Below are 26563 nucleotides of genomic sequence, written 5' to 3'. Positions count from 1 at the left end.
AACCCTTTGCTCATCAGTCCTCCCTCTCTGTCACTGGGTTCCTTGAGTTCAGCTCAATGTTTAGCTGTGGGAGTCTGCCTCTGCTTCCATCAGCCATTGGATGAAGGTTCTGTTCCTCAGGCCCTCTGGTCCTGGGACTGTCGGCTGACACTCCCCAGATCTATGTCTAAAATCCATATATGAGAGAGTACATACCATGTTTGTCTTTTTGTGACTGGATTACCTCACTCAGGATGGTTTCTACTAGAGACATCCATTTGCCTGCAAATTTCAGGATTCCATTGTTTTTTTTCTGCTGAATAGTACTCCATTATGTAAATATACCCCATTTTCTCTATCCACTTTTCAGTGGAGGGGCATCTAGGTTGCTTCCAAGTTCTGGCTATTACAAATAATGCTGCTATGAACATAGTGGAACAGACATCCTTGGTGTATGAATGGGCATCTTTTGGATATATGCCTAAGAGTAGAATTGCTGGGTCTTGTGGTAGGTTTATTCCCATTTTCCTGAGGAATCTCCATACTGCTTTCCAAAGTGGCTGTACGAGTTGGCATTCCCACCAGCAATGGAGGAGTGTTCCCCTCTCTCCACACCCTCTCCAGCATAAACCATCATTGGTGTTTTTGATTTTAGCCATTCTGACAGGAGTAAGATGGTATCTCAGAGTTGTTTTGATTTGCATTTCCCGGATGGCTAAGGATGTTGAGCACTTTCTCAAGTGCCTCTCAGCCATTTTAGACTCCTCTATTGAAAATTCTCTACTTAGTTCTGTAGCCCACTTTTTAATTGGATGAATTTGGCCAGTTTTTAAGTCAGGGTTAGAAATGACACTTCCCAGCTGAGAGGCAGGGATGGGCCCACCGGCTCATAGTTGAGTGGCTTACCTGTATTGTTTTAGTGTTTTGTTTTTGTTTTTGTCTCTCTCTCTCTCTCTCTCTCTCTCTCTCTCTCTCTCTCTCTCTCTCTCTCTCTCTCTCTCTCTCTCTGTGTGTGTGTGTGTGTGTGTGTGTGTGTGTGTAATCCCACCGGAGTCCTCCGGAAGAGCAGCCAGTGCTCTCAACCACGGAGCCATCTCTGCAGCCCCCTGACCGTCACCTGCTTCAAGGAATTCCGTCCTATGTCTGACCACAGAGAGAAAACTGAAGAACCTTCTAAGCACTTGTTCCCATACAATACATCTGCCTTGTGCATGGCACAAGTTATTCCTGTTATGTAAGAGTGACTTGGCACTTTGTCAAGAGGAGAACCCGCGCTTACTAGAACCCTCGGAGTATCTGTCCTTCCTCCGGCAGGTCAAGCTGCCTCCTGTGCCTGCAGGCTCTGCCTCCTTGGACCTTGGCCCTCTGACCTGACCCTCTCCCAGGTTCCCTTTGGTTCCCTGGTCACTCTGCTGAGCCCTGCACTCTTGGACTCCATGTGTAGATAGCACCCTGCCTTGAAGCCTGGCTCTTTTCTTGGAAGGCTCTTGGGCACTTACACAGCCAGCTCCTGTACTGCTGTCAGGTCTATAGTGGATGCTTGCTGAGACACTTGGTGCGAAGCATCCCAGCTGGGGCACACCATTATGTTTTTCCGACAGCCACCGTCGCTAACCACCTGTCCAATTTACCTCTGTTGTCATTTTACTTTGTAGCTCACAGATGACACTTAACACTTTCCACTTAAAGTAAATTTCCGTCCGAGGGAGCATTTTAACTGCTAACTATTAACTGCTGCGTGTGCACTTGGAGCAGGGCCTGCCAGGCAGGTTGCCCGGCTCTGGGGATATGCATTAACCAGGTCAGCAGAGGAGCAAATGACTGCATAGACAACCCCTCGTTTCTCTCTGCGGCTAGCTAGTGATTTTTGTTTGTTTGTTCGTTTAACATGTTCTGTTGCTCAAAGCAAGCAGCTGCAGAATTGATCTATTTGTGCGCACTCGTCCTTGCATGCGCCAGTTCAGACCGTCAGACGTATTGCAAAGAAAAACTAGTAATTTCTAAGAGCAGCAAAGACACCGCCAGAGCAGTGAAGAGCCCTGGTCAGCCCAAGCTGGCATCTGCCCTGACTTCAGCCTCAGGAAATCTGGACGAGCCACACTTTCCACCCAGCCCCCACCCCTGCCTCACCCTTTCCCCACCGCCGATGCCTCAGGTGGAGGAGGGCCCTGGGGGCTGAGACGGGAATGAGTAACCCTCCCTGGCGGCGGCTCCTTCAAGAGATTGCAATCTCAGCTCCTAGACTCTGCCTTTTTATTCACCTGGGAAACTCTCCCGGCCCTGCCCCCTCCTTCAAGCCCTCTCAGGTGGGTGGGGGCCAGAAGGGTCTCCATCCCCGCCTGAAGGCCTCTGTTTGCTGAGCAAACGCTGACCCCACAGAGACCCTGCATGTTCAGATTATTGCTTCCTTTCCTCTCCACCCCAAGCCCGTTCCTCTCCCCTGCCCTCTTTACACACCAGCTCCCCCCTTGGGGGAGGGGGAGGGCAGCCTAGCTCGGGGTAAGTCTTCCAAGGCTGCTGGGAGCCAACTGTAGGATCTGAAGAAAATAAGTAGGGGTTTGAGTCATCTTCACCCTTTCTGCGGAGATAAAAGCCTATGGCCATAACATAACTTAGTTCTTAGGTTTCCAGTGGTGAGACAGTTGTTTCCTTCTTCCAGCATCTGTTTCCATATTGTCTTCTGAGTGCTGGATTACAGGTTTTAATATGAGATTAGCTGGGTTCAACTCCTACACCGAGGCCCTCTCTGGTCTTCCTTTCTCACGGCTCTACCATAAAGCTTGATGTAGCCATGTGCAAAGTGAGATTCATTTTCTTTTAAAACATCTAGAGGAATTAATTCGTATTTCCCTTGGCACCCCAGTAACACTGGCCTCCCTAGAAAGAAATGTGTGTCCTTGTTAGCAGTACAAATAGGTAATCTCTCTCTCTCTCTCTCTCTCTCTCTCTCTCTCTCTCTCTCTCTCTCTCCTCTCTCTCTCTCTCTGTCTTTCTGCTTGTCATTTTATTCAAGTGCTTTCAAGTCATATGTTCACAGCCTGGGCAAAGAGTTGTTGCTATGACCACTGTTTCACAAAGTTAAAGGGAGCACATGTTGCTGAAAAGACCTTTCATGTTTTTAGTGCGGTAGATCTGTGATAGCTGAGTCTGCGGGACCCTCTATTCAGTGCTTTACGGTAGGGTTTCTGAGTTTGCTGGTAGGTTTGCTTTGCTGAAACTTCTCACAGCTGACTTGATACCAGCACTGAGCCCTGACCTCCGCTCCCTCAGCACTTTAAAGGTTAATTTTGTTGGCGGATCGGGTTTCCCTCCAGGGCTGGGGAATGGTGACACTCTCCTCACAAGTCCTTCAGTAGCCGATTCACTGGGTGCTGCGACTGCCTGGCCTGGCGTGGGCGGGCCGGCCGGCTGCAGGGACCGTGGTCCCGTAAGAAACACTCAGCTTCTTTGTCCACCGCTCTCCAGGGACCATAATGTAGTGCCATGCTGTGGCCTAAGAACCTTACAAGGTAGGACAATTTCTCAAAGTTCCCGGGACGACGGGGTGGAGGGAGTGAGGTGCCTTGTGGCTCCTCGTTAGTATTGAGAAGCCAGCAGAGCAGCCAGCGAGCGGGGGCAGCTGCCAGAATCACTGTGTGTGTGTGTGTGTGTGTGTGTGTGTGTGTGTGTGTGTGTGTGTGTGTACAAATCCCGCCTTCCCACCCCCTTCCCCTCTAACCTCGCTGGCTTAGAGGTGGCTGGGACATTCCCCAAAAGCATTTGGCACACAAAGACGTTTCTGCCAGCCTGTGTGCTCCAGTGGTGCTATCACACCGGGCTTCCAAGCCTGAAAAACTGGGTGTGGGTCACCCAGCTGTCTCAAGTCTTCATTCCAAGGTCTTCTTGGTTGCTTGGGGGAAGGGGAGCGGAGTGACCACACAGGGCTGCTGTAAAGTGACCAGCGAAGGTTTTGTTAGAATCTAAGGGAGCCCGATGTGGCTGCGGTTGTGTTTACCAATACTGAAAATTACCAAGTGGGCCCCCCTCTTTTTTTTTGAATCCTTCTGGAAATTAGGTCCCAGGAGAGATGGCATGAACAACTTCAACTTCAGCATTACACTCTAAATCTATACATGCACATCTATTCAGAGAGGGGTATTCCAGTTGTTAAGTCTAGCCAGGCAGATCAAAACGGTCATCACCACCTACTGTGTGCCAAGCACCTAGCAAATACCTTCTCCTCACTTTTCCTTGCGAAGCCTGTAAGAGCATGCTCAATTTTGAAATGAGTCGCTGGGAACCGAGACGTTAAGTCAGTCAGCCAAGATCACACAGCTAATATGAACGGGACTGCACGAAGGACGTTTTCTCTGGTCGGGGATCAGCAGGGCACGCTGCTTGGCAACCTGACTAAGCCCCTGCTTATTTCTAGGAACGAGAGGGCCCTGAGTTAGGAGACACCCGTGCTCTGCAGTAGGACCTAGTTGCTGGAAGTTCTGACCTCTTGAGGCTCCTGCTCTGGTTCAGCCACTGCAGCCAGAGAGCTCAGAAAGCTAGGACTGTGACTACTGGTTACATCTGGAAAGGCCGATGACCTTGGAGCTGGCCACGGGTGGCCGGACCTCCTTCCAGGCAGCTGAATGAGCCTTAGAGGCGGAAGATGTCCAGTCTGCATGTTAATAGCTCCCCAGGCTTTGGCAGTAGGTGTGTACATGTGTGGTTGGGCTGTCTAATTAGCTACCGCCTCGCTTGTCTTCTGTTGTAAAGCTGATTTTGAGTGGTAGGTGATTTTTTTTTGTTGTTTACATTATTGATTTTATGTGTATGAGTGTTTGGCCTGCATGTGTGTATGCTATATACTTGCCTGGAGAGAACTGGCTCCCAGGGAACTGGAGTTGCAGGTGACTGTGAGCTACCATGTGGGTTCTGGGACCTGGTCTAGGGTCCTCTGCAAGAGCAACAAGTACTCTTAATCACTGAGCCACCTCTACAGCCCAGAGGGCTAGTTTCTCTTCCTTCCTTCCTTCCTTCCTTCCTTCCTTCCTTCCTTCCTTCCTTCCTTCCTTCCTTCCTTCCTTCCTATGTAGATCCACCTGCCTCTGCCTTTTCAGTTCTGGGGTTAAGGGCATGCCCCACCATGCCTGGCGTCGTTTTTTTTACCTAGTTCCTTATCTTGACTTTTACCCCAGAAGGCGGGACTTTAAAGGAAAGCCCTTGACAGCAGAAAGTAGCCTGCCGCTTCTGCCTCTCTGCCTGCTGCCCTGGAGGTGTCCCGTGTGTTCAGCTTTTTATAGCCCCTAAGATGCACTGGAAACTGCGGCGGTTGGGGTGAGGAGATCTTAGGAGGATGCTGGTACCCCACATACCCACCCACCTCCTTAGACGGTAACCAAACAGTTGCCCTGTCTGGGATTGGTCTCCTCACCCCATGCTAGAGTGTCCTTGGTGTGCAGAGCAGGTGGGAATTCTGATCTCTTACCTAACCCTCCCCTCTGCCAAAGTAGACAGATCGGCTTCTTCCCTGGACATGGTTCACAAGAGTTCTGGAATCAGAGCTGTGAATCCATCAAGCTGGGCCACCTGAAGCAGCTCCCTTGGCTTCTGTGAGCTCCCCCCTTCCGTGTCTACCAAAAGGCAACCTCAGTCATTTGCATTTGCTAGGGCAATGGGCTGCAGTCTGGAGGGTTCTGAGACGGTGCCTGGGACCTGCTATTGCCAAGTTCCGTTCCTCTCTTCCCTAGGCAGTCAGGGTTCACCATTGTTTTCCTGAGGTGCAATGGCTGGATTCTGTGGATGCTTAGGGGGAAGCGAACCTTCTGGGAAATGGAAAATGAGGATGAGTTTGTTGAGAACCTTGGCCCAAGCTGGCTGGACACTGGCAGTGGCTCAAGCTGGAGCATGGTGGAGCCTGGGAGGAGAGGAGGCTTTGTGTAGCCGAGGTCAGCAGACACCGTGGTGCCTGTTATAACAATGAGGGTCTGAGGCATCCAGACCAAAGCCTGGGGGTGTCCAACCATACGGAGCCCCTGAAACCAGAGGGAGAATTTCACGCTTCCTCAGAGGGACCACCTACTTGTCCAGGAATGGGTTAGCAAAATGGGACAAAGGTGCTCTGTGGGATGAAACCCAAGCCTGGAGCCTTCTCATCCCTGCTAAATCCCCTCTAAGCCCTCTTGGTGGGGTTTCTGTTTCCTTTCTTTATCCTAGCTCATTGGACTTGCACCTGGCACCGTCCGTAGAAGAGCTTCTCCCCTGGGACCCGTGTTCACGAATCATAACAAGAAACACCATGCCCCCCCCACCCCCACACACGACTTCATTGCCTGTTTCACGATGCGGATGGCACCTCCCTCTCATACCTTGCAGGTTCCTTACAACCTGGGCTGCCGCCCTCTGATATGCCTGGAGAGCTGTGCACCCTATCAAACCCTTTGTTCCCACAAGAGTTTCGTGCGAACCTAAGCAGGTGTCATTAGCACAGTACCAGACAGGAGACCTGAGTCTCCCAGAAATGAGGGTGCTCTAACACGGTAATTGGCATCTGGATTCCAGCAGAGACCTATTTGGTTGTTCCCTGCAGAGCTGAGTTCAGTGGTGCCCTTGCCCCTTCTAGGTCCGGCTAAACTTGTTGACTCTGCCCTTGGAAAAGTTCAAATTAGACTTGTGGGTTACTTTTTGTACCAGAACTGCAAACAGCATATGCTAGCTCCAGAGAGAGGTGGCTTGCTTGTGTTTTTCTGTTTTCTTTTGTTGGTGGTAGTGCTGGGTGTTTTGCTTGTATGCTTGTTTGTTTGGTTTGGTACTTTTAATTTTTTTTTCTTTCCTAGTGTTGGGGAATCCCAGGCTCTCATGCTGCTTCTGAGCTGAATCCATGCCCCACTCATTATTATTTTTTAACCGATGTAGCTGTGTCTTCTGTGGTGTGGACTTGTAAGACCTTCTGTTATACTGACTAGCTGTGTCTTTCAGTCTGTGAAGTGAGGGCTGGGGAGATGGCCCGGTGGCTAGAGCTGGGAAAACCCTTTCAACACAAGAGTGGAGATCTGGGGTTTGAATTCACAGACCCATATCTCACTGGACGCATGGAGAATGTAAGTCTGAGACCTCAAGGCTCCTAGGATCGTGGTGAGATGGGAGATAGAGACAGGAGAAACTCCCAGGTTAGCCTGCTGTAGACGCTGACACGGGAGAACTCCAAAGAGACCCTGTCTAAACAGGGTGGGGGTGAACGCCATGCCCAGGGTGTCCTCTGACCTCTGTTGCTTCTGTGGTCTGCACACAACCCTCGGGCATGAACACACACACACACACACGCACACACACACACACACACACACACACACACACACACACACACACACACACCTGTGCTCCTGTAGTGGACACTTGTTAAATCCACATGTTCTCACTGCACTGACTTTCGGCCTGTTTTCTCCAAGCCTGTTTCATCATCTCTGAGTAATTACTATTATATCTATCTCATGGACCCTGAGAGGAAAAAAATGTTAAATAATAGCCGGGCACAGTACCTAAAAAGTCATTCATGCCACCTATTGTCTTGATCACAGAACTGTGAGAATCAGAGGAAGTGGTATGTGGGGGTGTCAACAGGACTCCCCACACCATCTAATGCAGGGTTTTCCATCGTCACCTTGGTCCTTTAGGAAAAATCTGCAGGAGTTCTGGAAAGGCCTCCTAAGGCTTGCCTAATGGGACCCTGGCGCAGTTAGGGGTAGGAGACGCTCTGAGCCAGCCTGGTGGTGGGGAAATAGTTAACATACCTGTTTGGTGGGAAAAGCAGGCAGGCAACCTTTCCCTTTCCTGGCGTTTTCTGGTAGGCCTAGAGCTGGGCTTGCTTGCTCATCCACACCGTAGGACCTCATTCCAACCAGGCCCCGGGGTTTCAGGGAACAATTGCCTTGAACAATAGCCAGAAAACAAGTTCCACCAGTCTGGGCTTTTTTTTTTTTTTGCAAGTGAATGCAGCTGTCTGGCTGAGGCAGGGATTGGGGGCAGGGCGGCAGAGTGGGCTCTACTGGGACTCCTCAGCTGAACTGAAAGGCCAGCAGGTAAGGTCTGGTACACAGGCTGTTGACTCTGGGAGTATAGTTAACTGCAGAGATGTTGTAAGAGGGCAGAATGGTCCAGGGTGATTCCGAGGACACTTGAGTCTGCGGCAGATCCTGCCTCTTGGGGGCTGTGCCGTGCGATTTGTTTTTACAATGTCATTTAGCACATCTTTCCCTTGAATAAATAGCATTATCTCTCAAGGAGTCTATTTGAAAATCTTAATGAATCCTCCCTCCCTCCTCTCCCTCTCTCCTACCCTCTTCTTCCCTCCCTCCCTAACTGTGTTCTCCCCTCCCTCTCTCCCTCCCAGTAGATCTTTCAACAATTCCAGAGTCAGGGCTTGTAAATCTGGGTGGAAAGATCTGAGTGCTTGTCCCTCTAACCTTGCCAGCCTATTCTGAGAGGCGAAGTTGTAAATATGTTACCACATCGATTCAAGATCATTGCTGGCTCTGTGGCTTTCAGCCCCCCTCCCCCTGAGCTCAACCTTGCCTTCTCCTGCCCTTGGGGTCATCATTGGGCAAAGCCGGAAGTGTGCAGAGCTGAAATAATTTACAAGCCTGTTACCTGCCTCCGCCTTCATGCGGACAGCCCACCCTTGTGCTGCCGGAAGCGCGCTCAAAGAGTGAGCCGTCGGCTGCTGGAACTGGACCTCTGCGTTCACGGATTTTGTAGTGAAGTTTGGGGGACCTTCCTTCTTTCACATCTAAATCTCCTCCATGGGTGGCAGAGGAGTATTTGGGCACTGTAAGAATCTTGGTTCTGAGGGAATTGCTGGGTACCGCCTGCCCTGGGGTCTCCTCCCCATGTCGGATAGAGATTTGGTGGTAAGGATGCTGATTGGCAGGTGGAGGGTTTGAAAGCCCACATCCTTGTGGACTTTCTTCCTGGTGAACTGGAGTGGGGTTGAATCCCATCTCCTGGAGAAGTTCCAGGCCCTAAGCATTTGCAGAAACTGAGAGTGAAGACTGTCATTGGCCCAGTGGGTGTCCCGTGTACCTGACCGACGCTGTCCTGTGTCTGCGTGGATGGGGTGTGGGCTGATGGAGATGTCCTCGGGAAGTGACTGTAAAGATTCTATAGTGGGTCTGCCGCCTCTGAGTGCATGACCCCATGAGGCAGTGGGCATGAGGCTTACCCGGGGATGCTGGAGAGACGACACCTGTCACTGGGCTGTAGTGGTGGCTCCCTGGTTAGGGGCACTGGCTGCTCTTCCAGAAGATCTGAGTTCGATTCCTATCACCCACACGGAGGCTCACAACCATGTGTAATTCCAGTTTCAGGAGACACAAGTGGTGCACAGGCACGCTTGCAGGCAAAATACCCCCCCACACACAATTTTTTTAAATTAAAAAAAAGATAATACCACTCAGGGCCACGTGACATGGCGTACGTGCAAAACACTGTACCTATTTCTCTGTAGGCTTAAATTAATCAGTGGGTTATGTGCTTTCCCATGGAGTGTAAGAGCTGGAGTTTGGATTCCCAGCACCCATGTAGATCCCGGCGGAGGGACCGATCTTAACCATTGAGAGGCCGAGGCAGGGAAGCCCAGGGCAAACTGCCTGAGTGGGCAGGGAGGCCCAGTGGGGACAACGGTGTGGCACTCATTTGTCTTGTTCCAGATTTCCTCTGAGCTGAATGAACCTCCTGCAGATTTGGTCTGAAAGGAGCCTTCTGGGGTTCCAGTACCTTGGGTATACAGAAGACAGACCTCATCCAAACTCTCCCAGGGCACGGGCCTGGGGAAGCTGGAGGAGGCTTGGTCTCCTACCCTATGCATGCTGGTACAAGAGGGCAGCAAGCAAGGAGCCCAGTCTCTGCTCTGCTGCGCTTGGCTGGTAGCTGCAGGAGACTAGAGCCGTTTGGAGCCAGGCGCCCCTTCCCCGCCCCCCCCACCCGTCTGCCCTCCGCCATCTCTCTAATTTGCATTAAATTTATATCCCAGGTTGTTCTCACTGGTCCCAAGCATTGGGTAGGCAGCCAGTCAGGGAATGCTCTGAGTCATGTGTGATCCGATAGCTTGATACTTCACATAGTGCCTGGCAGTTGGCCAGACTGGCTGGTTAGTGGATGAATAAATGAAGGACACTGGCCTAAGACTCAAAAATGTTCATTCTAAAGTTCTTAAAGAAAAGGCGGGGCTGGAGAGATGACTCAGCGGTTAAGAGCACTGGCTGCTCTTCAGAGGACCCAGGTTCAATTCCCAGCACCCACATGGCAGCTTACAACTGTCTGTAACTCCAGTTCCAGGGGATCAGACGCCTTCACGCCAATGCATATAAAAAATAAAGTTAAACAAATTATTACAAAAGAAAAGAAAAGGTGTTTGGCATCCTGGGCATGATAGTACATGCTTATAATCCCAGCACTTGGGAAACAGAGAATCAGGAGTCCAGCATCCTCCTCTGTTTTTCAGCAAGTTGTAGGCCAACCTGAGCTACCTGAGACTCTGAATTCTGAAAAAGTCTGTGTGTGTATCTGTCTGGCCAAAAGTAGATTGTTATCTTTAGAGCTGAGTACTTGTAACTTGAGGTGTTGAGTGTTCATTGAGAGGAAGGTACATGGCTGGGAAGGGGAGCTTCCCTCTTGACAGTTCCCGTGTGTCTATGAAAGACTGGTCGGAGGGACCTGCGATCCGTATTGAAATTTAGAAAGAGACAGAGCTGCCCGTATGACTCAGAAGGCAATGATGATGCCCAGCCTGCTACCTGAATTCACTTCTCAGGACCCACGTGGTAGAAAAAGAGCACCGACTCCTCCAAGTTATCCACACACACACACACACACACACACACACACACACACACACACATACACAAATAATGTGCGTAATTAAAAAGAAGTTAAGGGGAGGAGCTGGAGAGATGGCTTAGCCCTTGGAAGCACTTGCTGCCCTTACAGAGGACCTGAGTAGTTCAGTTCCCTAGTCAGGCAACTCACTACTGCACGGAAAGCCAGCTCCAGGGAATGAGAAAAGGGAATGGGGAACATAAAAAGCCAAGAGCAGGCCTGGCCAGGGAATGGAGATCCAACCTCCAGGAGGCAGCTGGGACACGCTTTGAAAATGCTGCTTTGAAAGCCTTAAAAATGCAGAGCAAAGGGCAGCTGGGAGAAGCCACTGAGGAGCCAGGGGGAGCTCTCTGGGGCTTGCTGGTTTTCATAAATGACCATTCGTGTAAAGAATCATTCAGAAAACAAAACTTTCTTAAAAAAAAAAAAAACAAAACCCCCCAAAAGACAAACAGCAAAACTTACAGGGTTCTCGTATATTCCTGGATTTCCTTGAGTTTCGTTTGTATGGAGTAGGCCTGAACTTGTTTTTGTTGTTGTTGTTGATTTGTTTTTTTTTTTGTTTTGTTTTTTTGTTTTTTTGTTTTTTTGTTTTTTTTTTTGGTTTGGGAGACAGGGTTTCTCTGTGAAACATCTCTTGCTGTCCCAGAACTCACTTTGTAGAGCAAGTCTTGAGCTTCTGATCCTGCTGCCTTCATCTCCTGAGTGCTAGAATTATAGGTATGTGCCACCAGGCCGTCTTTACACAACACTGGGAATCAAACCCTGGGCTTTGTGCCAGCCAGGCAAGCACCCGTGTCCTTGACTTCCAAATCTGCCCTGATAGAAACATGGTAGTGTCAGAAGAGGATCTGTGTGCAGCGATGGCCTCCTAACGTCAATGTACTTTCATACTTGTGACGCTTAAACCTGGATTTCCCAACAAGACTGATGTCTTAAATATTTTTAGGTAAAATCAGATTATCTCAGGGGCAGTGATGGCTCAGTGGTTAGGAGCGATGGCTGCTATTGTTGAGGATCTGGGTTTGTGTTCTCAGCACTGGCCAGGTGGCTCGCAGCTACCTGTAACTCTGGTTTTGGAGGGTTTGACACTCTTTTCTGGCCTCTCTCGGTACCAGGCACCAGGCTAAAGACTCATGCACAAAAGATAAAAAAAAAACCTTTTTACAAAAATATAATTTCTGGCCGGGCGGTGGTGGCACACGCCTTTAATCCCAGCACTCGGGAGGCAGAGGCAGGTGGATCTCTGTGAGTTCGAGGCTAGGCTGGACCGACAGCCTCCAAAACAATACAGAGGAACCCTGTCTCGTAAAAAAAAAAAAACCAAAAAAAAATATATATATATATAAAACTTCTGTTTGCTGATTGGTACTTTGTTGATTTGGACTTGGCTGGTCACATTTACCTACACAGTCCTATTTGCAAACTTGAATTATTAAATCTCCTTGGACATTTTAAAGTGTGTTTATAACTTGAATCTGCCTGGTTCCCATAAGCGACTCAAACTTCTAGCAAGGTGGATAACACTGGAAAAATCGAAGTCTTTCTAAGCCTTTAACTTAGCCTGATAGCAAATAGATTATGTTAACTTCAGTTGCTAAGTCAGATATTGTCAACATTTCAATTCTTTTATTGTGTTTGCTATATATATGGGTGCTTTCCTGCATATATGTAAGTACACCATGTGTGTACAGTGCCAAGAGAGGCCAGATCCCCAGATCTCTCCTTATAGACAGTTGTGAGCTAACGTATGGGTGCTGGGAACTGAACCCTCATCCTCTCTACAAGAGCAGCGAGTGTTCTTGACTGCTGGACCATCTCTCCAGCCCCTCCATTCTCTTTGTGATCTTACTGTAGTTTTTAAATCTTTCATCTTAATCCCATATCATTTAAAACTGTGAAGCTGGGGCTGGAGAGATTTTTCTGGAGAACCCTGGCTTTGATTTCCAGCACTCACATGATGGATCACAACTGTCTGTAATTCCAGGGGATCCAACACTGTCCTCTGCCCTTAGTAGGCACCAGGCACACACATGTTGAATAGACATACATGCAGGCAAAACACAGCTACACATCAGATCAATAAATAAGCAAATGTATATGTTGATTTTTTTCTAGACAGCGTTTCTCTGTCTGATCTTGGCAGTCCTAGAACTTGCTGTGTAAATCAGGCTGGTCTCAAACCATGGCTCTGCCTCCCAAGTGCTAGAATGAAAGGTGTGTGCCACCAGCCTGGCATAAATAAATTTCTTTTCTTTTTTTTTTTTTTTTCTTTTTCAAGATATGTATCTCTGGCTGTTCTGGAACTTGCTCTGTAGACCAGGCCGGCCTTGAACTCACAGAGATCCTCCTGTCTCTGCCTCCCAAATGCTGGGATTGAAGGTGTGCACCACCACTACCCAGCTCTAAATACATTTCTTAAAGCTGTGCATCACAAGGCTGTTTTGTAATGCAGTCAAACATGCTGTGCATTTATGTGCATAAATGATTAGAGATTAGACAGTGCTCACAGGCTTTCTAAACTTCATGACTCACACTGTGGCTTACTATCCATTTGACACTTAAAAAATCACATTCTCCCAACTCTTGTAATCTATGGTGGGCTCTTAATATTGAACAATTTTCCTTTTTCCCATTTGAGGCTAGAACCCAGGTGTGGTCAGATCCCACTTAAGAACGGCCAGTCTAGGGCTGGAAAGATGGCTCAGAGGTTAAGAGCACTGGTTGCTCTTCCAAAGGCCCAGAGTTCAATTCCCAGCAACCACATGGTAACTCACAACCATCTATAATGAGATCTGGTGCTCTCTTCTGGCCTGTAGACACACATGCAGGCAGAATACTGTGTATATAATAAATAAATAAGTAAATAAATGGCCAGTCTATCCCCAAGTGGAAGGGATCCCTCTGTGTCATTGGTCCCCAGGGTTTTTTTGCTCAAATTCAATCTCCCCATATTGCAGTAAATACACAACTTTTGGGTTTTTCTTTTGTTTTTCAAGGCAGGTTTTCTGTGTAAGCCTGGGTGTCTGTCCTGGAACTTGATCTGTAGAACAGACTGACCTCAAACTCCTGCCTGTCTCTGGGATTAGAGGCATGTGTCACCACCACCCAGCTACAACTTCTGGAATTCTTTCAAGTCCTAACCTTAATCACGTCTCATAACGTGTTTCGGTACTGACTGCCTGATTTGAGTTCATCGACTCAGCCTCCCCGTGCAGGTTTCCCCGTACCGACTTTCTAACCACTTGACTGCCTCGCTGATGTTCTTCCTGCTTAGTTGACATCTCGTGTTTCCTGTTCTTTGTGTCTGACTCTCAGCTACATGTCTGGAGTCACTTACAAATTACAGTTCCCTGATAGCTGGTTAGCCAGCATGTTTACCAGATAACAAGCCTAAGCAAATACCTAAGCAGGAGCAGAGAGCTTGGTCCTCACATTGCCCTGGGTATTTCTGCCTCCAGGTCTGACTGGTACTCCAGCCATGCCAAAGAACCCTCCATCCGTCACCCTTAGTACCCATGGAGTCCTTGCTCCTACGGCTCTCCATCCACTCTACTTTACACAGAAGCTTCCTGGCTCCCCTGCCTTCTGTGTGATGTTCCAGACTGACTTTGGGAAGCCAGAAAGGTGTGCTGAGCTACTGGACCTCAAGCAGACTTTTCTAGAAGCCCCTTCCTTCCTCTTCCCTGGTCAGCAGAACTTGGCATGTAGAAGCAGATGCCTTCCAAGCTAGTGGAATGAACTACAGCTAGCTCTCTCTCTCTCTCTCTCTCTCTCTCTCTCTCTCTCTCTCTCTCTCTCTCTCTCTCTCTCTCTCTCTCTCTCTCTCTGTGTGTGTGTGTGTGTGTGTGTGTGTGTGTGTGTGTGTGTGTGTGTGTGTGTAGGAAAGGATTTTTTAAATTTCAGCCACCCAATACTTTGAAGGCTTCCTGACACCCTTCTTCAAGGTTTTCAGCCATAGTCACCATGGAAGGCCACATGGGTCAGTAATCTGGTTAAATCATTGCCTGAGTCCTGTCCTTCCTGCCTTGTGTGACCTTGAACCTGGTTCCTGACCTCCTAGGAAGGTGGACCATGTCACATTTGGTGTGCGCAGAGGATGTCATGGGAAACTGTCTGTTGTCACAGTGAAGAGTGACACTGGAGTCAGAATGACTAGATCCTGACCCACTCATGTCTCTCTGGCTGACCTCGTACATGACACCCCACCTTTCTCAGCCTCAGTTTCCCTAGCTGTACAATAGGGAAATAATACTTACCGTTGTCACCAGCTCGACTAGAACAGTGAGTGCCACACTGGCGTTGGCAGCTTACTTTATGGAAGTCACCCATGTTTTCAATTCAGCAAGTGCTGTCTGTCTACCTGCTATCCCCCAAATAAGAAAAAATACATCATATTGGGGTGATAGAATGTGATGGCCTGATAGGTAATAGGATGCCCTTTCTAAAGAATGGCCACGAGATAGGATTGGAGAGGGACACCAGCTACAACCAGGGGGCCCAGAAGGGGAAGAGTAATGGCTGGAGACATCAAGAAAAGGAGTGACTGGACCCAGTGACACACAGAAGGTCGCTCAGGCTGCCGTGGGAGGGTGAGTTGAGGGGAAGCCCAGAGTGCAGTGACCCAGGCAGAGCCCAAGGCCGTGCTGCACAGAGCTGCCCAAGGATGGATGTGTTTTGCAAAGGGTAGTGGTGAGGCCAGGTGCAGGGTCTGGAAACCAAGGATGGAGGACTGTTGCCAGGAGACCGGGCTTGAGCAGGAAGGGGTTGGCCTCTGCCTATCAGAACTTTGGGAAGGAGGAGTCATGCTCTATGTATATCCTGGGTTATAGGACGGGCTGGCCTCCGGGGATGCTTTACACTGTTTCCTCAGACATTTGTCCTGGAGAGGTCTCCAGGAACTCACACAGCAGCTCCCCTGCTCTGCTCCCCCTCCTCTGGCAAGGGACAGCATTGACTGTTCCTTCCCTGCCCATCTTGCCCTGGCTCTGGCCCTGGGGAGGAGTGATTACCTTCAGCCATGCTCCTAGAGTGAAGGGAAAGATGGAAGGGACATCGCCAAGGTCTATAGCCTCTGCTCACGAGTTCACCCACTCTGGAGAAGTGGAACCAGTCCCTTTACCCAGGTTCCCTTGTAACTGAGTCCATTCTGAGCAGAGCCCCCCTGGGAGACACTAGGTCACAGGCTGGACCTTTTCTAGACAGCTTATTCTCCTGACTCGTCAGGCTGCTCTAGAGGGTTGGGAGGCTCTCTTGCTCAGGATGTTTTTGTCTTGCCAGCTGGGATGACAGCAGCTCCGTCAGCAGTGGCATCAGCGACACCATAGACAACCTCAGCACGGATGACATCAATACCAGCTCATCCATCAGCTCCTACGCCAACACGCCTGCCTCCTCCCGAAGAAACCTGGATGTGCAGGTAAGGGACGGGATATGTCTTCCCAGGCTCCTCCAGTGTCCTTGCTAGCTAGCCCTGGTTTGCGGGGATCGGAATTCCCTGGCTAGTGAGAGGAGGCTCAGCTTCTGACCCCTGTCTCCTCTGCAGAAAAAGGAGGCCAGGTCTTGCAGTCTCGTTGTTTTGGTGTGAGGAGACCCTGACCCCTCCCTGGACCCCAGTTTCAGTGTGTTTTTAAATAAACAAGCAGGGAACAGAGAGAGAACTCAGTTTATAAAACGCAAGCCTGAGGAACTGAGTTCAATACCCAGAAACCACATTTAAAAAAAAAACAACCCTGTGTGTGGTGGTGGACATCTGAACTCCCAGTGCCACAGAGGCAGGGATAGGTGGATCCCTGGGTCTCACTGACCAGCCAGAGTAGACTACATAGCAAGCTCCCAGGTTATGATAGATCCTGTCGCCAAAAAAAAAAAAAAAAAAAAAAAGGGAGGCAACACTTGAGGAATGGGCACTCAAGGGTATCCTGGCCCCCACATGTGTGTTCATACATGTTTACACACATCCATGCGCTCTACACAAATGTGCAAGCATATATACACACATTTTTTAGAAATTTAAGATAATAAGCAAGGGGCTGTTGGTTCCCCTGGTGTGGATCCTAGACCAAAGTGTGTCTCGTCTTTGTCACATGAGGCCCCGCTGTCTGTGAGCACACGTCTGCTCTCCAGGGAGTAGAACAAAGGTTAAGAATGTTATACTGGAAAGCCAGGATGTCCCCATCTGAGGTCTGGGAACTGTCTGTCTGTGGATCACATCTCTTGCTGGTGTGTGTTGCTTGGTCTGCGCTAATTACTCTTACTATAAATAGCATTCCATCTTGTTCTTCTTTTCCTTTGATTTTTTGTTTGTTTGTTTTGCTTTGCTTTTTTGAGACAGGTTCTCCTGACCCTTGATCCCCGCTCAACATCCTGAGTGCTGGGGTAACAGGTGTGGCTCACACCTTGCTTTATGCAACACGGGGGTCTGTGAGAATGTTAGAGACTGCTCTGCCCACCGAGCCATAGCCCTAGGCCCTTTTCTTTTTGATGCTGTTTGGGGTTTGTTGGTCTGTCTTTGAGACTCGAGTTTTAATGTGACCCAGGCTGGCCTAGAATCCTCCTGCCTCTGCCTCAAAAGTACTGCGATCCTGTGTTTGCACCACCACACCTGGTGTTAATTTTTTTTTTAACCCGTACCTGGCTCTGGAAGGCAGGAAGCTGTTCCTCTGCAGGAGCAGGCTCCTTGACACAGGTCCCTGTGAGCATTGTGTAGCCAGCAGCCACCAGCCAGTTACACTGCTCTGGGATTTGACACTTCAAGCACGTCTCAGTTTTGGTGGACTCTTTTTTGGCCCTGGCTGAGTTCCTTAATGGCTGGACTTCACTCTGTAAGATCACAGGCAAAGTATGGTATCACCCTAGTGGCTTATCACCAGCACAGAGCTATGGCAATTCTGGCATGGGTTAACCATTTGGGGTGAATTACTGAGAAAGCCTGGGGATACTACCCCCAATCGCCGGTGTGTCCCTGCCCCTCTCTCCCCTCGTACCCCTCCCTCAGCATCCTCCTCACCGCTCTTCACTCTGTACCGGTAGGGGCCGTGTTGGAAGTCTTTGTTTCAAAGGAGTCTCTTCTTGGAGGATAGAGCTAAAGAAAGGCTGTGTTGGCAGTGTGGGCATTAACGCTTCCTTACAGAAATGAGACTACCCATGAGAGGTTTTAGGCATTGTTACTTCCTGCACTCTTATTTTAGCCAGAAATTGCAGTAGGCCTGTGCATATGTGTGTGTTGTTGTTACCTAGACAACAAGAAGGGGCACCAAGATGGGGGGGGTAAATACTTTGTATTCTGACCCGAGTAGTAGTTGTTTGAGTTGCTGATTTTCTGAAAATTTTCAGGCTGGGCACTTAAGATTCTGTACTTTATCATAAGAACGTATACTTAAGGGACTAGAGAGATAGCTCAGGGACTAAAAGCATGTGTGGTCCTTGCAGAGTTCAGTTCCTAGCAACATGGCAGGTGGCTCATACTGCCTGTAACTCTAACTGCAGGGGTTCCATACCTTCTTCTCTACTCTGTAGGCACAAGCACTTGTATTCTCTCTCTCTCTCTCTCTCTCTCTCTCTCTCTCTCTCTCTCTCTCTCTCTCTCTCTCTCTCACACACACACACACACACACACACACACAGTAAAAACAAAACTCTAAACAAAGTAATATTTCATCATTTCATCTGCAGGGTACACAGACTACTTTCCTGACCTGGATTTCCAGCACCACATAAATAGGGTGTGGAGTAATAGGTTTGTAATCCCAGCACTTAGGAGATGGAGGCGGGAGGATCATCAGCCTTGGCTATATAGTGAGATAGTGAGTTTCGGGTCAGCCTGGACTATGTGATACATGAAACAATGTTGTATCAAAATGACATACACACCCCTAACGTGTGCATTACGCCTAAATAAATAACTATATTTTAAAAACAAACTCTAAGCCATACACCCTGAAAATGATCACCAATGTATGATCAGACACAGTTAGCAGCACTCAGCCAGCCTAGGTCCCTGCTGGGTCTTAAATATCAGTATCGCTTTTTCTTTTTTTCCTGGTAGTCACTCTGTATTCAAGATGACAACAGCCACCAAGCTTCCAGTCTGCCCTTAGATACAGAGGGAAGGAGTCAGGGAGATGGGCCACATGGGGTAGGCAGGCCATAGGAGGCACAGAGACATCAGGAAATCCATGTGGCACCCCTGCAGATGATGCGGGGAGCCCCTACAGATGTCCAGGGGGAACTGGAACTGGAAATCCCTTCCATCTGCCTCCTTCCCACAGGCAGAAGTTAGTCTGCAGACACTATGGCTCCCTCACACACGCTGTGAACTTGGTGCATGCAAAGCCCTTGCCTCTTTGACTAGCACCTTGCTTTCTTCCTGTGGAAGCCACAGGGTGACGTTTCAAGGGTACAACGCAGGCGCCTTAGTCAAGATCAGAAGTAATTTTAAGGGATATGAGGGCTCACTGCTCACCGAGTCTGTTATTTGCTCTCTTACAAATCTACCCAATTGTAAAATATCAAAACGAGAGCTGGCTGAGGTAGTTCTGTGTAGCGGAAACGCTGGCTTGCAGCACTGGCTACCGACATGCCTATTGTCACGGTGCTTTTAAATGGACTTTTCGTGACATTCCCTTTGTTCCTGTCCAGGGAGCATCTCAAAATATTTGACTCCACATTCTGGCAGCCTCGTGCCTCCTCCCCCACAGGCTGTCAGGAATGCTAAGGGCCATTACCCTCCTTTGAGTGGATCGAGCCTGGAAGACGCGCCCGCACCCTCCCGCTCCTTGGTACGCTCGTCGGGGGTCTTGTCACACAGTGCTTTACCCTGGGCGAGTGGGCTGCACAGCCCACCAGGCAGCCCACATGAGGCAAGAGAGGGTTTGGTGTTCCCACAAGAGACACAGTCTGCCTGCCTCCCATCTGAGAAGAAGGAATTTCTCTTCTCGAAAGCCCAAGGAGCTACCCGGTGCGCTGATGGAAAGGCAGAGGAGGAGGCAGACGGAGAAGGTCTGATCCGTTCATGGCTGGGAGTGACACTTCCCTGAGGGAGCTGTTTCCTCTGAGCCCCAAGAGGCCTTCATGGCCTCTTTGTGGGCACCGGAGCCCCCGTGCGCTCACGGCTGGCTCAGTGTGAATGAGACCTCAGCCCCTCTGCATGACCACCTCTAGGACAACTGGTGAGTCCAAGTGCCAACTGTGGCATCAGAGAGGAGGGTGACACTGAAGTCAAGCGCTCAGGGGTGGAGTGTTTCACCCTGGGGTGCATCCTGGGATGGTCCAGTCAGATCGACTCCCAGAGCCTCCGCCTTCTCATGCCCAGAATAAAGGCCACCAGCCCCGCGCCCTGGAGCGTGTCAGCAGCATGCCAAGCGGGACGTGCTTCTCCCAGAGCCTGAGCTGGTGAGCTGCTCAGAGGCCCGTCTTTTCTCTCCGCTCCCTCTTGCGTCCGTGATGGCGGTTCAAAGGGCGGCATGCTCTCACGCATTTGGCGTGTGGCTTCAGGGCACTCTGCCCTCCTTCCTGAGCGCCTTGTTCTCCAGGCACTGTGCGGTGCATAGTGTTTTAACAAACACCCATGCCTGCATGCCTTCATCTAGACACTCTGGCCTGCCTTGGCCGTGCAGAGTCTTCCACAGTTTGTGGAAGGCACTAATCCGGGTGTTGGCGGTGGTGAGCTGCCTCTGCCAACATTTTCTTTGATTTTTTTTTAATGCCTGAAGTTTTTTTGTGTTTTTGTTATTGTTGCTTTTAAACAGAATTCACAGTGGGTGAAAATGCAATTCTTTGTCAGTTTACTTATTTTTTTTTAAACCTCTAAAGGTAAAAAAAAAAGTATGACCAATGTAGTCAGTGTTGCTGTTCTGTGTGCCCTAGTGTCCCCTGGACACCAGGTTATCAGGATGGCGGGCTCAGCTTAGCTACAGATAGGTAGGCTGCCACCTGCCCACCTCCCTGAGAGCCACTGCCTCTGACTATGGGGTAGTTACTTCACACCTGTGCCTTCTTGGGAGGTGTGTACAGCATGAATGAAAACTCTGTCTCAGAGGATGGGCTGGAAGTGTCTGAGGGTTATAGTGTCTGGGGTCACAAGTGGCCTGTGATGTTGCTGTAATTCTTTATATTTTGGGGGCTCCAACTTAGAGCTCCCTGCAGCTTCTAGGCCTGCAGTGGATTCAGCATCTAGAGGCTCAGGCAGCTAAAACTGTTTTAGGTCTGTAGGACATGGATAAGGGAAATGTTAAAGACACAGCTGGGGTTCTCAGAGCTGGAGGGTTTGCTGAAGAGAGCCTCTGTTTGTGAAATCCTTCCATGCTTAGCTCAACACCAGCTCTGTTTAGTCCCATCTGTTTGACACCCAGTATAACAGTCCTAGAGATGGGAAGGAACCCGAGGTCCCACACAGCAGTGAATGACAGCAGCCAGTGCTGGCACTCAAGCCCACTTGGCTCTAAAGCCAGTGCTCTTCCCCCTCTGGGCCAGCTTCCCTCTCTGGGAACACTGCTCTCCACTCTGAGGTCCCTCCTGGCTTATCTGCCTTCTTACCACTTGCCCGTTGATGGCCAGGGAAACATCCAAAAGCTCCCAGAGGAGGTAGGACCACCAGCGTGCTGACCTGCTGGCCCTCCTATTGCAAGCTCTGGGAACAGAGAAACAGACCCCTTCCATTTTAACTTCCAAGAGATAGCACTGATGGTTCCACGTGGTTCCAGAAGGATTTGCTAAGGATGTGTGACTGCAAACCTGTCAAGATGTCCCAGACAAACACCCAGCTATGCCGAAGGAGGTTGGAAGAGCTCTGTCACCCTGTATCAAGTTAGGGTGTGTGTGTGAGATAGAGGCCTGTGTTGCCAGAGAAGACAGGCCAGACCATGGTCCTAGGCTGGGGACATGTACACTCCCTGTTGTTGATTAAACTAGGGGGTCTGGCCCCAAGGCCAGACTAAGGCTGCTCTAGGTTTGGGCTTGAGATAACCAGACACCTTGTAGAAGGAGAATCCACTAAGGGTGGGTATTTTTAGTAGGTGTCCTGAGGCATGCCCAGGGTTGCATCTCTTTGGGATTATAGTCAAGGACTGCACTGTACCGCAGTGGTTAAATTATGAGCTTGGCAATTGGACAAGTAGCATCCCCACAATGCCTTCCTCACTGTGTGAGCCTGGGCGAGTTGCTTCCCCACTTAGTGCCTCAGTATTCTGTTATTTCCTCATGGGGTTTTGCTGAGAAATAAATCGAGTTGGGGTGTGTGTGTGTGTGTGTGTGTGTGTGTGTGTGTGTGTGTGTGTGTGTGTGTGTGTGTGTGTTTGTCACCAGGGTCTCATGGAACCCAGGCTGGCCAAAGAATCATTGTAAGTCCCAGGCCATCCTGGGCCATGGTGTGAGCTTCATCCTCCGGGAGGGGAGAGAAGGCCTAGATGAAGCTCAGCAGGGAGAGCGCTTTCTAAGCATGCCATGAGCCCCAACGCTATATAAACCCACTGTGCTGGTGCATTCTGGAAGCCCCAGTGCTAGGGAAGTGGGGCAAGAGGATCAGAAGTTCAAGGCTAGCCTTAACTATGTGGGGAACTTGAGGCCAGCCTGGGATACATGAGACTCTGCCTCAAAATATGTGCATTGGTATTTTGCCAGTGTGTATATAAGGGTGTCAGATTCCCTGGAACTGGAATTACATGATAGCTGTGAGCTGCCATGTGGGTGCTGGGAATTGAACCCGGGTCATCTGGAAGAACAGTCAGTGTTCTTAACCACTGAGCCATCTCTCCAGCCCCCATCGCTGCTTCTTTAAATGGCTGTAAATTCCACGAGGAATGGGGACTAATCTTGGAGGTTCTAATACACTACTTGACATCTGGTAAACAGTGCGTATTAAGTACATCTTAGTCCAGTGAGTGCCAGGATCCAGAAGAAGGGAACTGGGCTGGGGTCATTGGGTTTGTGCTCATCTTTCAAATTACGATAAGGACGGTATTGCATGCACGCCTTCTGATTGGCTTTAACCAACTTGTGCCTGGATCGGGCACATCATAGCCTGAAGTGTGTAGTAGTAGCTATACATTTGTTTGTTCCCCAACCTTGGTTGAGCTTCTGCTCTGCACACAGACGTGGGATCTCCCCTCGTGGGGCTGAGTATGTTTTAGTTGTCCCTTCCCACGACCCGTCTCTGGTTACTTGGTATGTGGCTGAGGCTCATGCGTGTTTTAGGGAGGGTCAAGCAGATGAAAGCACCTGTGCGAGGCTGGAGTGGTTGGGTGGCAGTCACAGGGAGCAGGGGGCTGGTGGGGAGAGGGGAGCTTGAACAGGAGCTGCTGGTCTGTACTGCACTGGCGTCCAGTCAGCCCTCCGTAGGAAGGCATTTGTCCTTCTCTCGTGTAGCACGCCTCAGGCCAGGTCTTGCCCAGGTCCCGTTCATTTCCCATCTTGCCTACATGGCCCCTTCTAGGCAGCTCACACAGGGGGCTTGCTTCTCCAAGTGGTCAGCCTGAAAGCCTTGCTGGCTTCCCCTTTCCTAGTCGTATAAAGCTTCTCCCTTCCAATACCCTCCCCCCTCAGCCTCAAGCCCCAGAGGCCCTGAGGATTGTAGCTCCCTTTGTGTCCCTTCAGCCCCGAGTTCATTAACGGCAGACTCCTATCTCTTCCCGGACTTCATGGCCAGCAGGTCAGGCTCTCCCAAAGAGAGTTGCCCAATTATCTTACTTGTCAGAGGACTGCCCGCATCGCGGGGAGCAAAAGCTCGGAGACAAAGCCGGGCGGGAGTGGACGCCGTTGCTATTGCCAGTTGAATGCTTCACACGTCAGACCGGTGGAGTTCACACATGCTTGCCCACTCCCCGACGATTTCCTGAACTAGTGCCAGGATCTCCCTGCTAGAGGAACGACAAGAAAGGAAGGAAAGGGGACAGGCTGGTGCTGGTGGAGATTCGGAGTCAGGGCCGGAGGTGACTACTACAAGGGGCAGGCTGGGTGACCCTTTCCCATCAGCTCCCCTCTGCTCTGCCCGCTCTCCTCCCCGGGCCCTCGGCTTGCTCCGCCCCTGCCACCTTTATTCTCTTCCCCAGCTCTATTAGCTGTTCCCCGAAAAAAAAAAAAGTGGAAGACACTGTGACTTTCTCACAAAGTAAGCGGATATCTGAGGTTTTGCGTGTCCTTGACCGGCACCTGTATTGGCGTGGCCTGTATTAGGGTGAGCTCTAATTCAGTTAAGTGTCTGTCCACAGACTGACGCCGAGAAGCATTCACAGGTGGAGAGGAATTCGCTGTGGTCTGGCGACGACATCAAGAAATCAGATGGCGGCTCAGACAGCGGTGTGAAGATGGAGCCGGGCTCCAAGTGGAGGCGGAACCCTTCAGACATGTCGGATGAGTCGGACAAAAGCGTGTCTGGCAAGAAGAATCCCATCATCTCACAGACAGGCTCGTGGCGGCGGGGCATGACAGCGGAAGTGGGCGTCACCGTGCCCAGGACGAAGCCATCAGCTCCGACGGGCACACTGAAGACCCCGGGGACTGGTGAGTGAGAGGCCAAGATCATGACGACCTTAGTAGGGGCATTCCATTAAAAGTGACTTACTTGAGTTGCTGTTTTGCTCACATCCGTCTTTATGGTGTGTGTGTGTGTGTGAATGGTTGTGAGTGTGTGTGTGTGGCAGATATGCACACTAACTGTGTGTGTATGCCGGTACATCTGTGACATAAGGACACCAGAGGATAACCTCAGGTGTGTTCCTCAATGCTGTCATCTGCTTTTTATTTACCCTTTTTCTTGTTCTGTTTGTCTATCTACCCATTTATGTATTTATTCTTTTATGTATTTATTTATTTTTGGTTTTTCAAGACAGGGTTTCTCTGTGGCTTTGGAGCCTGTCCTGGCACTCACTCTGTAGACTGGGCTAGCCTCGAACTCACAGAGATCCACCTGCCTCTGCCTCCCAAGTGCTGGGATTAAAGGCATGCGCCACCAACACCCAACCTATTTATCTTTTTTTGTTTGTTTGTTTGGTTTTTGAGACAAGGTCCTACTGTCTAGCTCTGGCTGTCCTGGAACTCACTCTGTAGCTGAGGCTAGCTTCTAACTCACAACGGTCCTCCTGCCTTTCACTCCCAAGTTCTGCGATTAAAGGTGTGCAGCAGTATGCCCAGCTCCACCTTTTTTTTTTTTTAGCCACAGTCTCTCACTGGCCCAGAGACTGATCACCAAGTAGGCTAGGCTAGCTGGTGAGTAAGCCCTAGGAATCCCCCACCACAGCTACCTTTTTCAAAGGTTGGTTCTGAGGCTCTTAACTCAGGCCTTCATGCCTGTAAGGCAAGCGCTTGACTGACTGAGCCAGCTCTCCCAGCCCCCATGACAGCTTCCTCAAAGCTTTCCTTCCCTTGCTCTTTCTGAGGAGGAATGGCGTGTGTGTGGGTCCCACAGTGGTTCCACATGGGTGGTTTTCACTGTGTACCAGCTGGCTCGGTACAGGGTCTCACCACTCACCAGGCAGTTAACACGTCAGTACCGGCTGCTGGAGGCCATGATGGTATATTGTATGCTGTCCCCTGGAAGTGTCAGGGCCACTCTCAGGGACACGAGGCAAGAGAGCAATGTATGACAGAGTCTCTCATGCCTGGGTATGTACCAGCAGCTTCCTGGCTTTGCTCTGATCTGGGGGAGCATAGAATGCTCGGGAAAGAGTAAAGTCAGTGACACCTCCTTTTAGGAGCAGACAGCAGCAGACGAGATTATCACTGCAAAGCTCTTTCTCCTGATCTCCCCAGGTTGGTGATCTCCTTAAGGAAGCAGGGCAACCACAGTCTTTAGAAGGGTCTGCATGCTAAGCACACTAGCCAGCAGAGTCGGGTTTGTGGTCTGACCTCACTGGTTTCTCTCTTAGGAAAAACAGACGACGCCAAGGTCTCTGAGAAGGGAAGGCTTTCTCCCAAAGCCTCCCAGGTCAAGCGCTCCCCATCGGATGCTGGCCGCAGCAGTGGAGATGAAGCCAAAAAAGCTCTCCCCAGCAGCTCTAGGACGCCCACTGCCAATGCCAATAGCTTTGGATTCAAGAAACAGAGCGGCTCTGCCGCTGGGCTGGCCATGATCACAGCCAGTGGGGCCACTATCACCAGCAGGTCTGCGACACTGGGTAAAATCCCCAAATCATCGGCCCTTGTCGGTCGGTCCACGGGTCGGAAGACGAGCATGGACGGAGCCCCAAACCAGGATGATAGTTACCTGTCTCTCAGCTCTCGGACGAACTTACAGTATCGGAGCCTGCCCAGGCCCAGCAAGTCCAGCAGCCGGAATGGGGCCGGGAACAGGTGCAGCACCAGCAGCATCGACTCCAACATGAGCAGCAAGTCAGCAGGCCTGCCAGTGCCTAAGCTGAGGGAGCCCTCCAAAACATCCCTGGGCAGTTCGCTGCCAGGGCTCGTCAACCAGACAGACAAGGAGAAAGGCATCTCTTCAGACAACGAGAGCGTGGCTTCCTGTAACTCTGTGAAAGCCAACCCGGCTACCCAGCAGGTGTGCGGCTCGGCCCAGGCCGCTCTGCAGCCAGGGGCCAAGTATTCGGATGTGGCCTCTCCCACACTCCGCAGGTAAGCAAGCAGAAATGCCTGGAACCAGGGAGGAGCCAGCGTACTGCAGCCTGGCACCCTGGGCTAATAAACTCCCCCTTTGATGTAAAGCAACCTGCAGGCCCTTCGGTTCTTGGTAAGGTTGCATTGAAGGCCAGCTCCTGCCTGAACGTCTGTAGTCTGTGCATTACTTTTCCCA

The 26563-nt window shown here is 50.2% G+C and overlaps 1 protein-coding gene across 1 annotated transcript in view; it reads left to right on the top strand.

Annotated features, from left to right (window-relative positions):
* Nav2 (neuron navigator 2) overlaps positions 1–26563 on the top strand; it is a 347498-nt gene that overhangs the window by 262308 nt on the left and 58627 nt on the right. The window contains 3 exon segments of the mRNA XM_013122863.3: positions 16102–16240; positions 24027–24318; positions 25683–26385. Coding sequence (XP_012978317.2) covers positions 16102–16240; positions 24027–24318; positions 25683–26385 — 1134 coding nt within the window.

Source organism: Mesocricetus auratus, unplaced genomic scaffold, assembly GCF_017639785.1.
Source record: "Mesocricetus auratus isolate SY011 unplaced genomic scaffold, BCM_Maur_2.0 Super-Scaffold_100030, whole genome shotgun sequence".
NCBI classification, from domain to species: Eukaryota; Metazoa; Chordata; class Mammalia; order Rodentia; family Cricetidae; genus Mesocricetus; species Mesocricetus auratus.
Note: the sequence above shows the minus strand (reverse complement) of the source record. Positions and strands in the feature narration are given on the sequence as shown.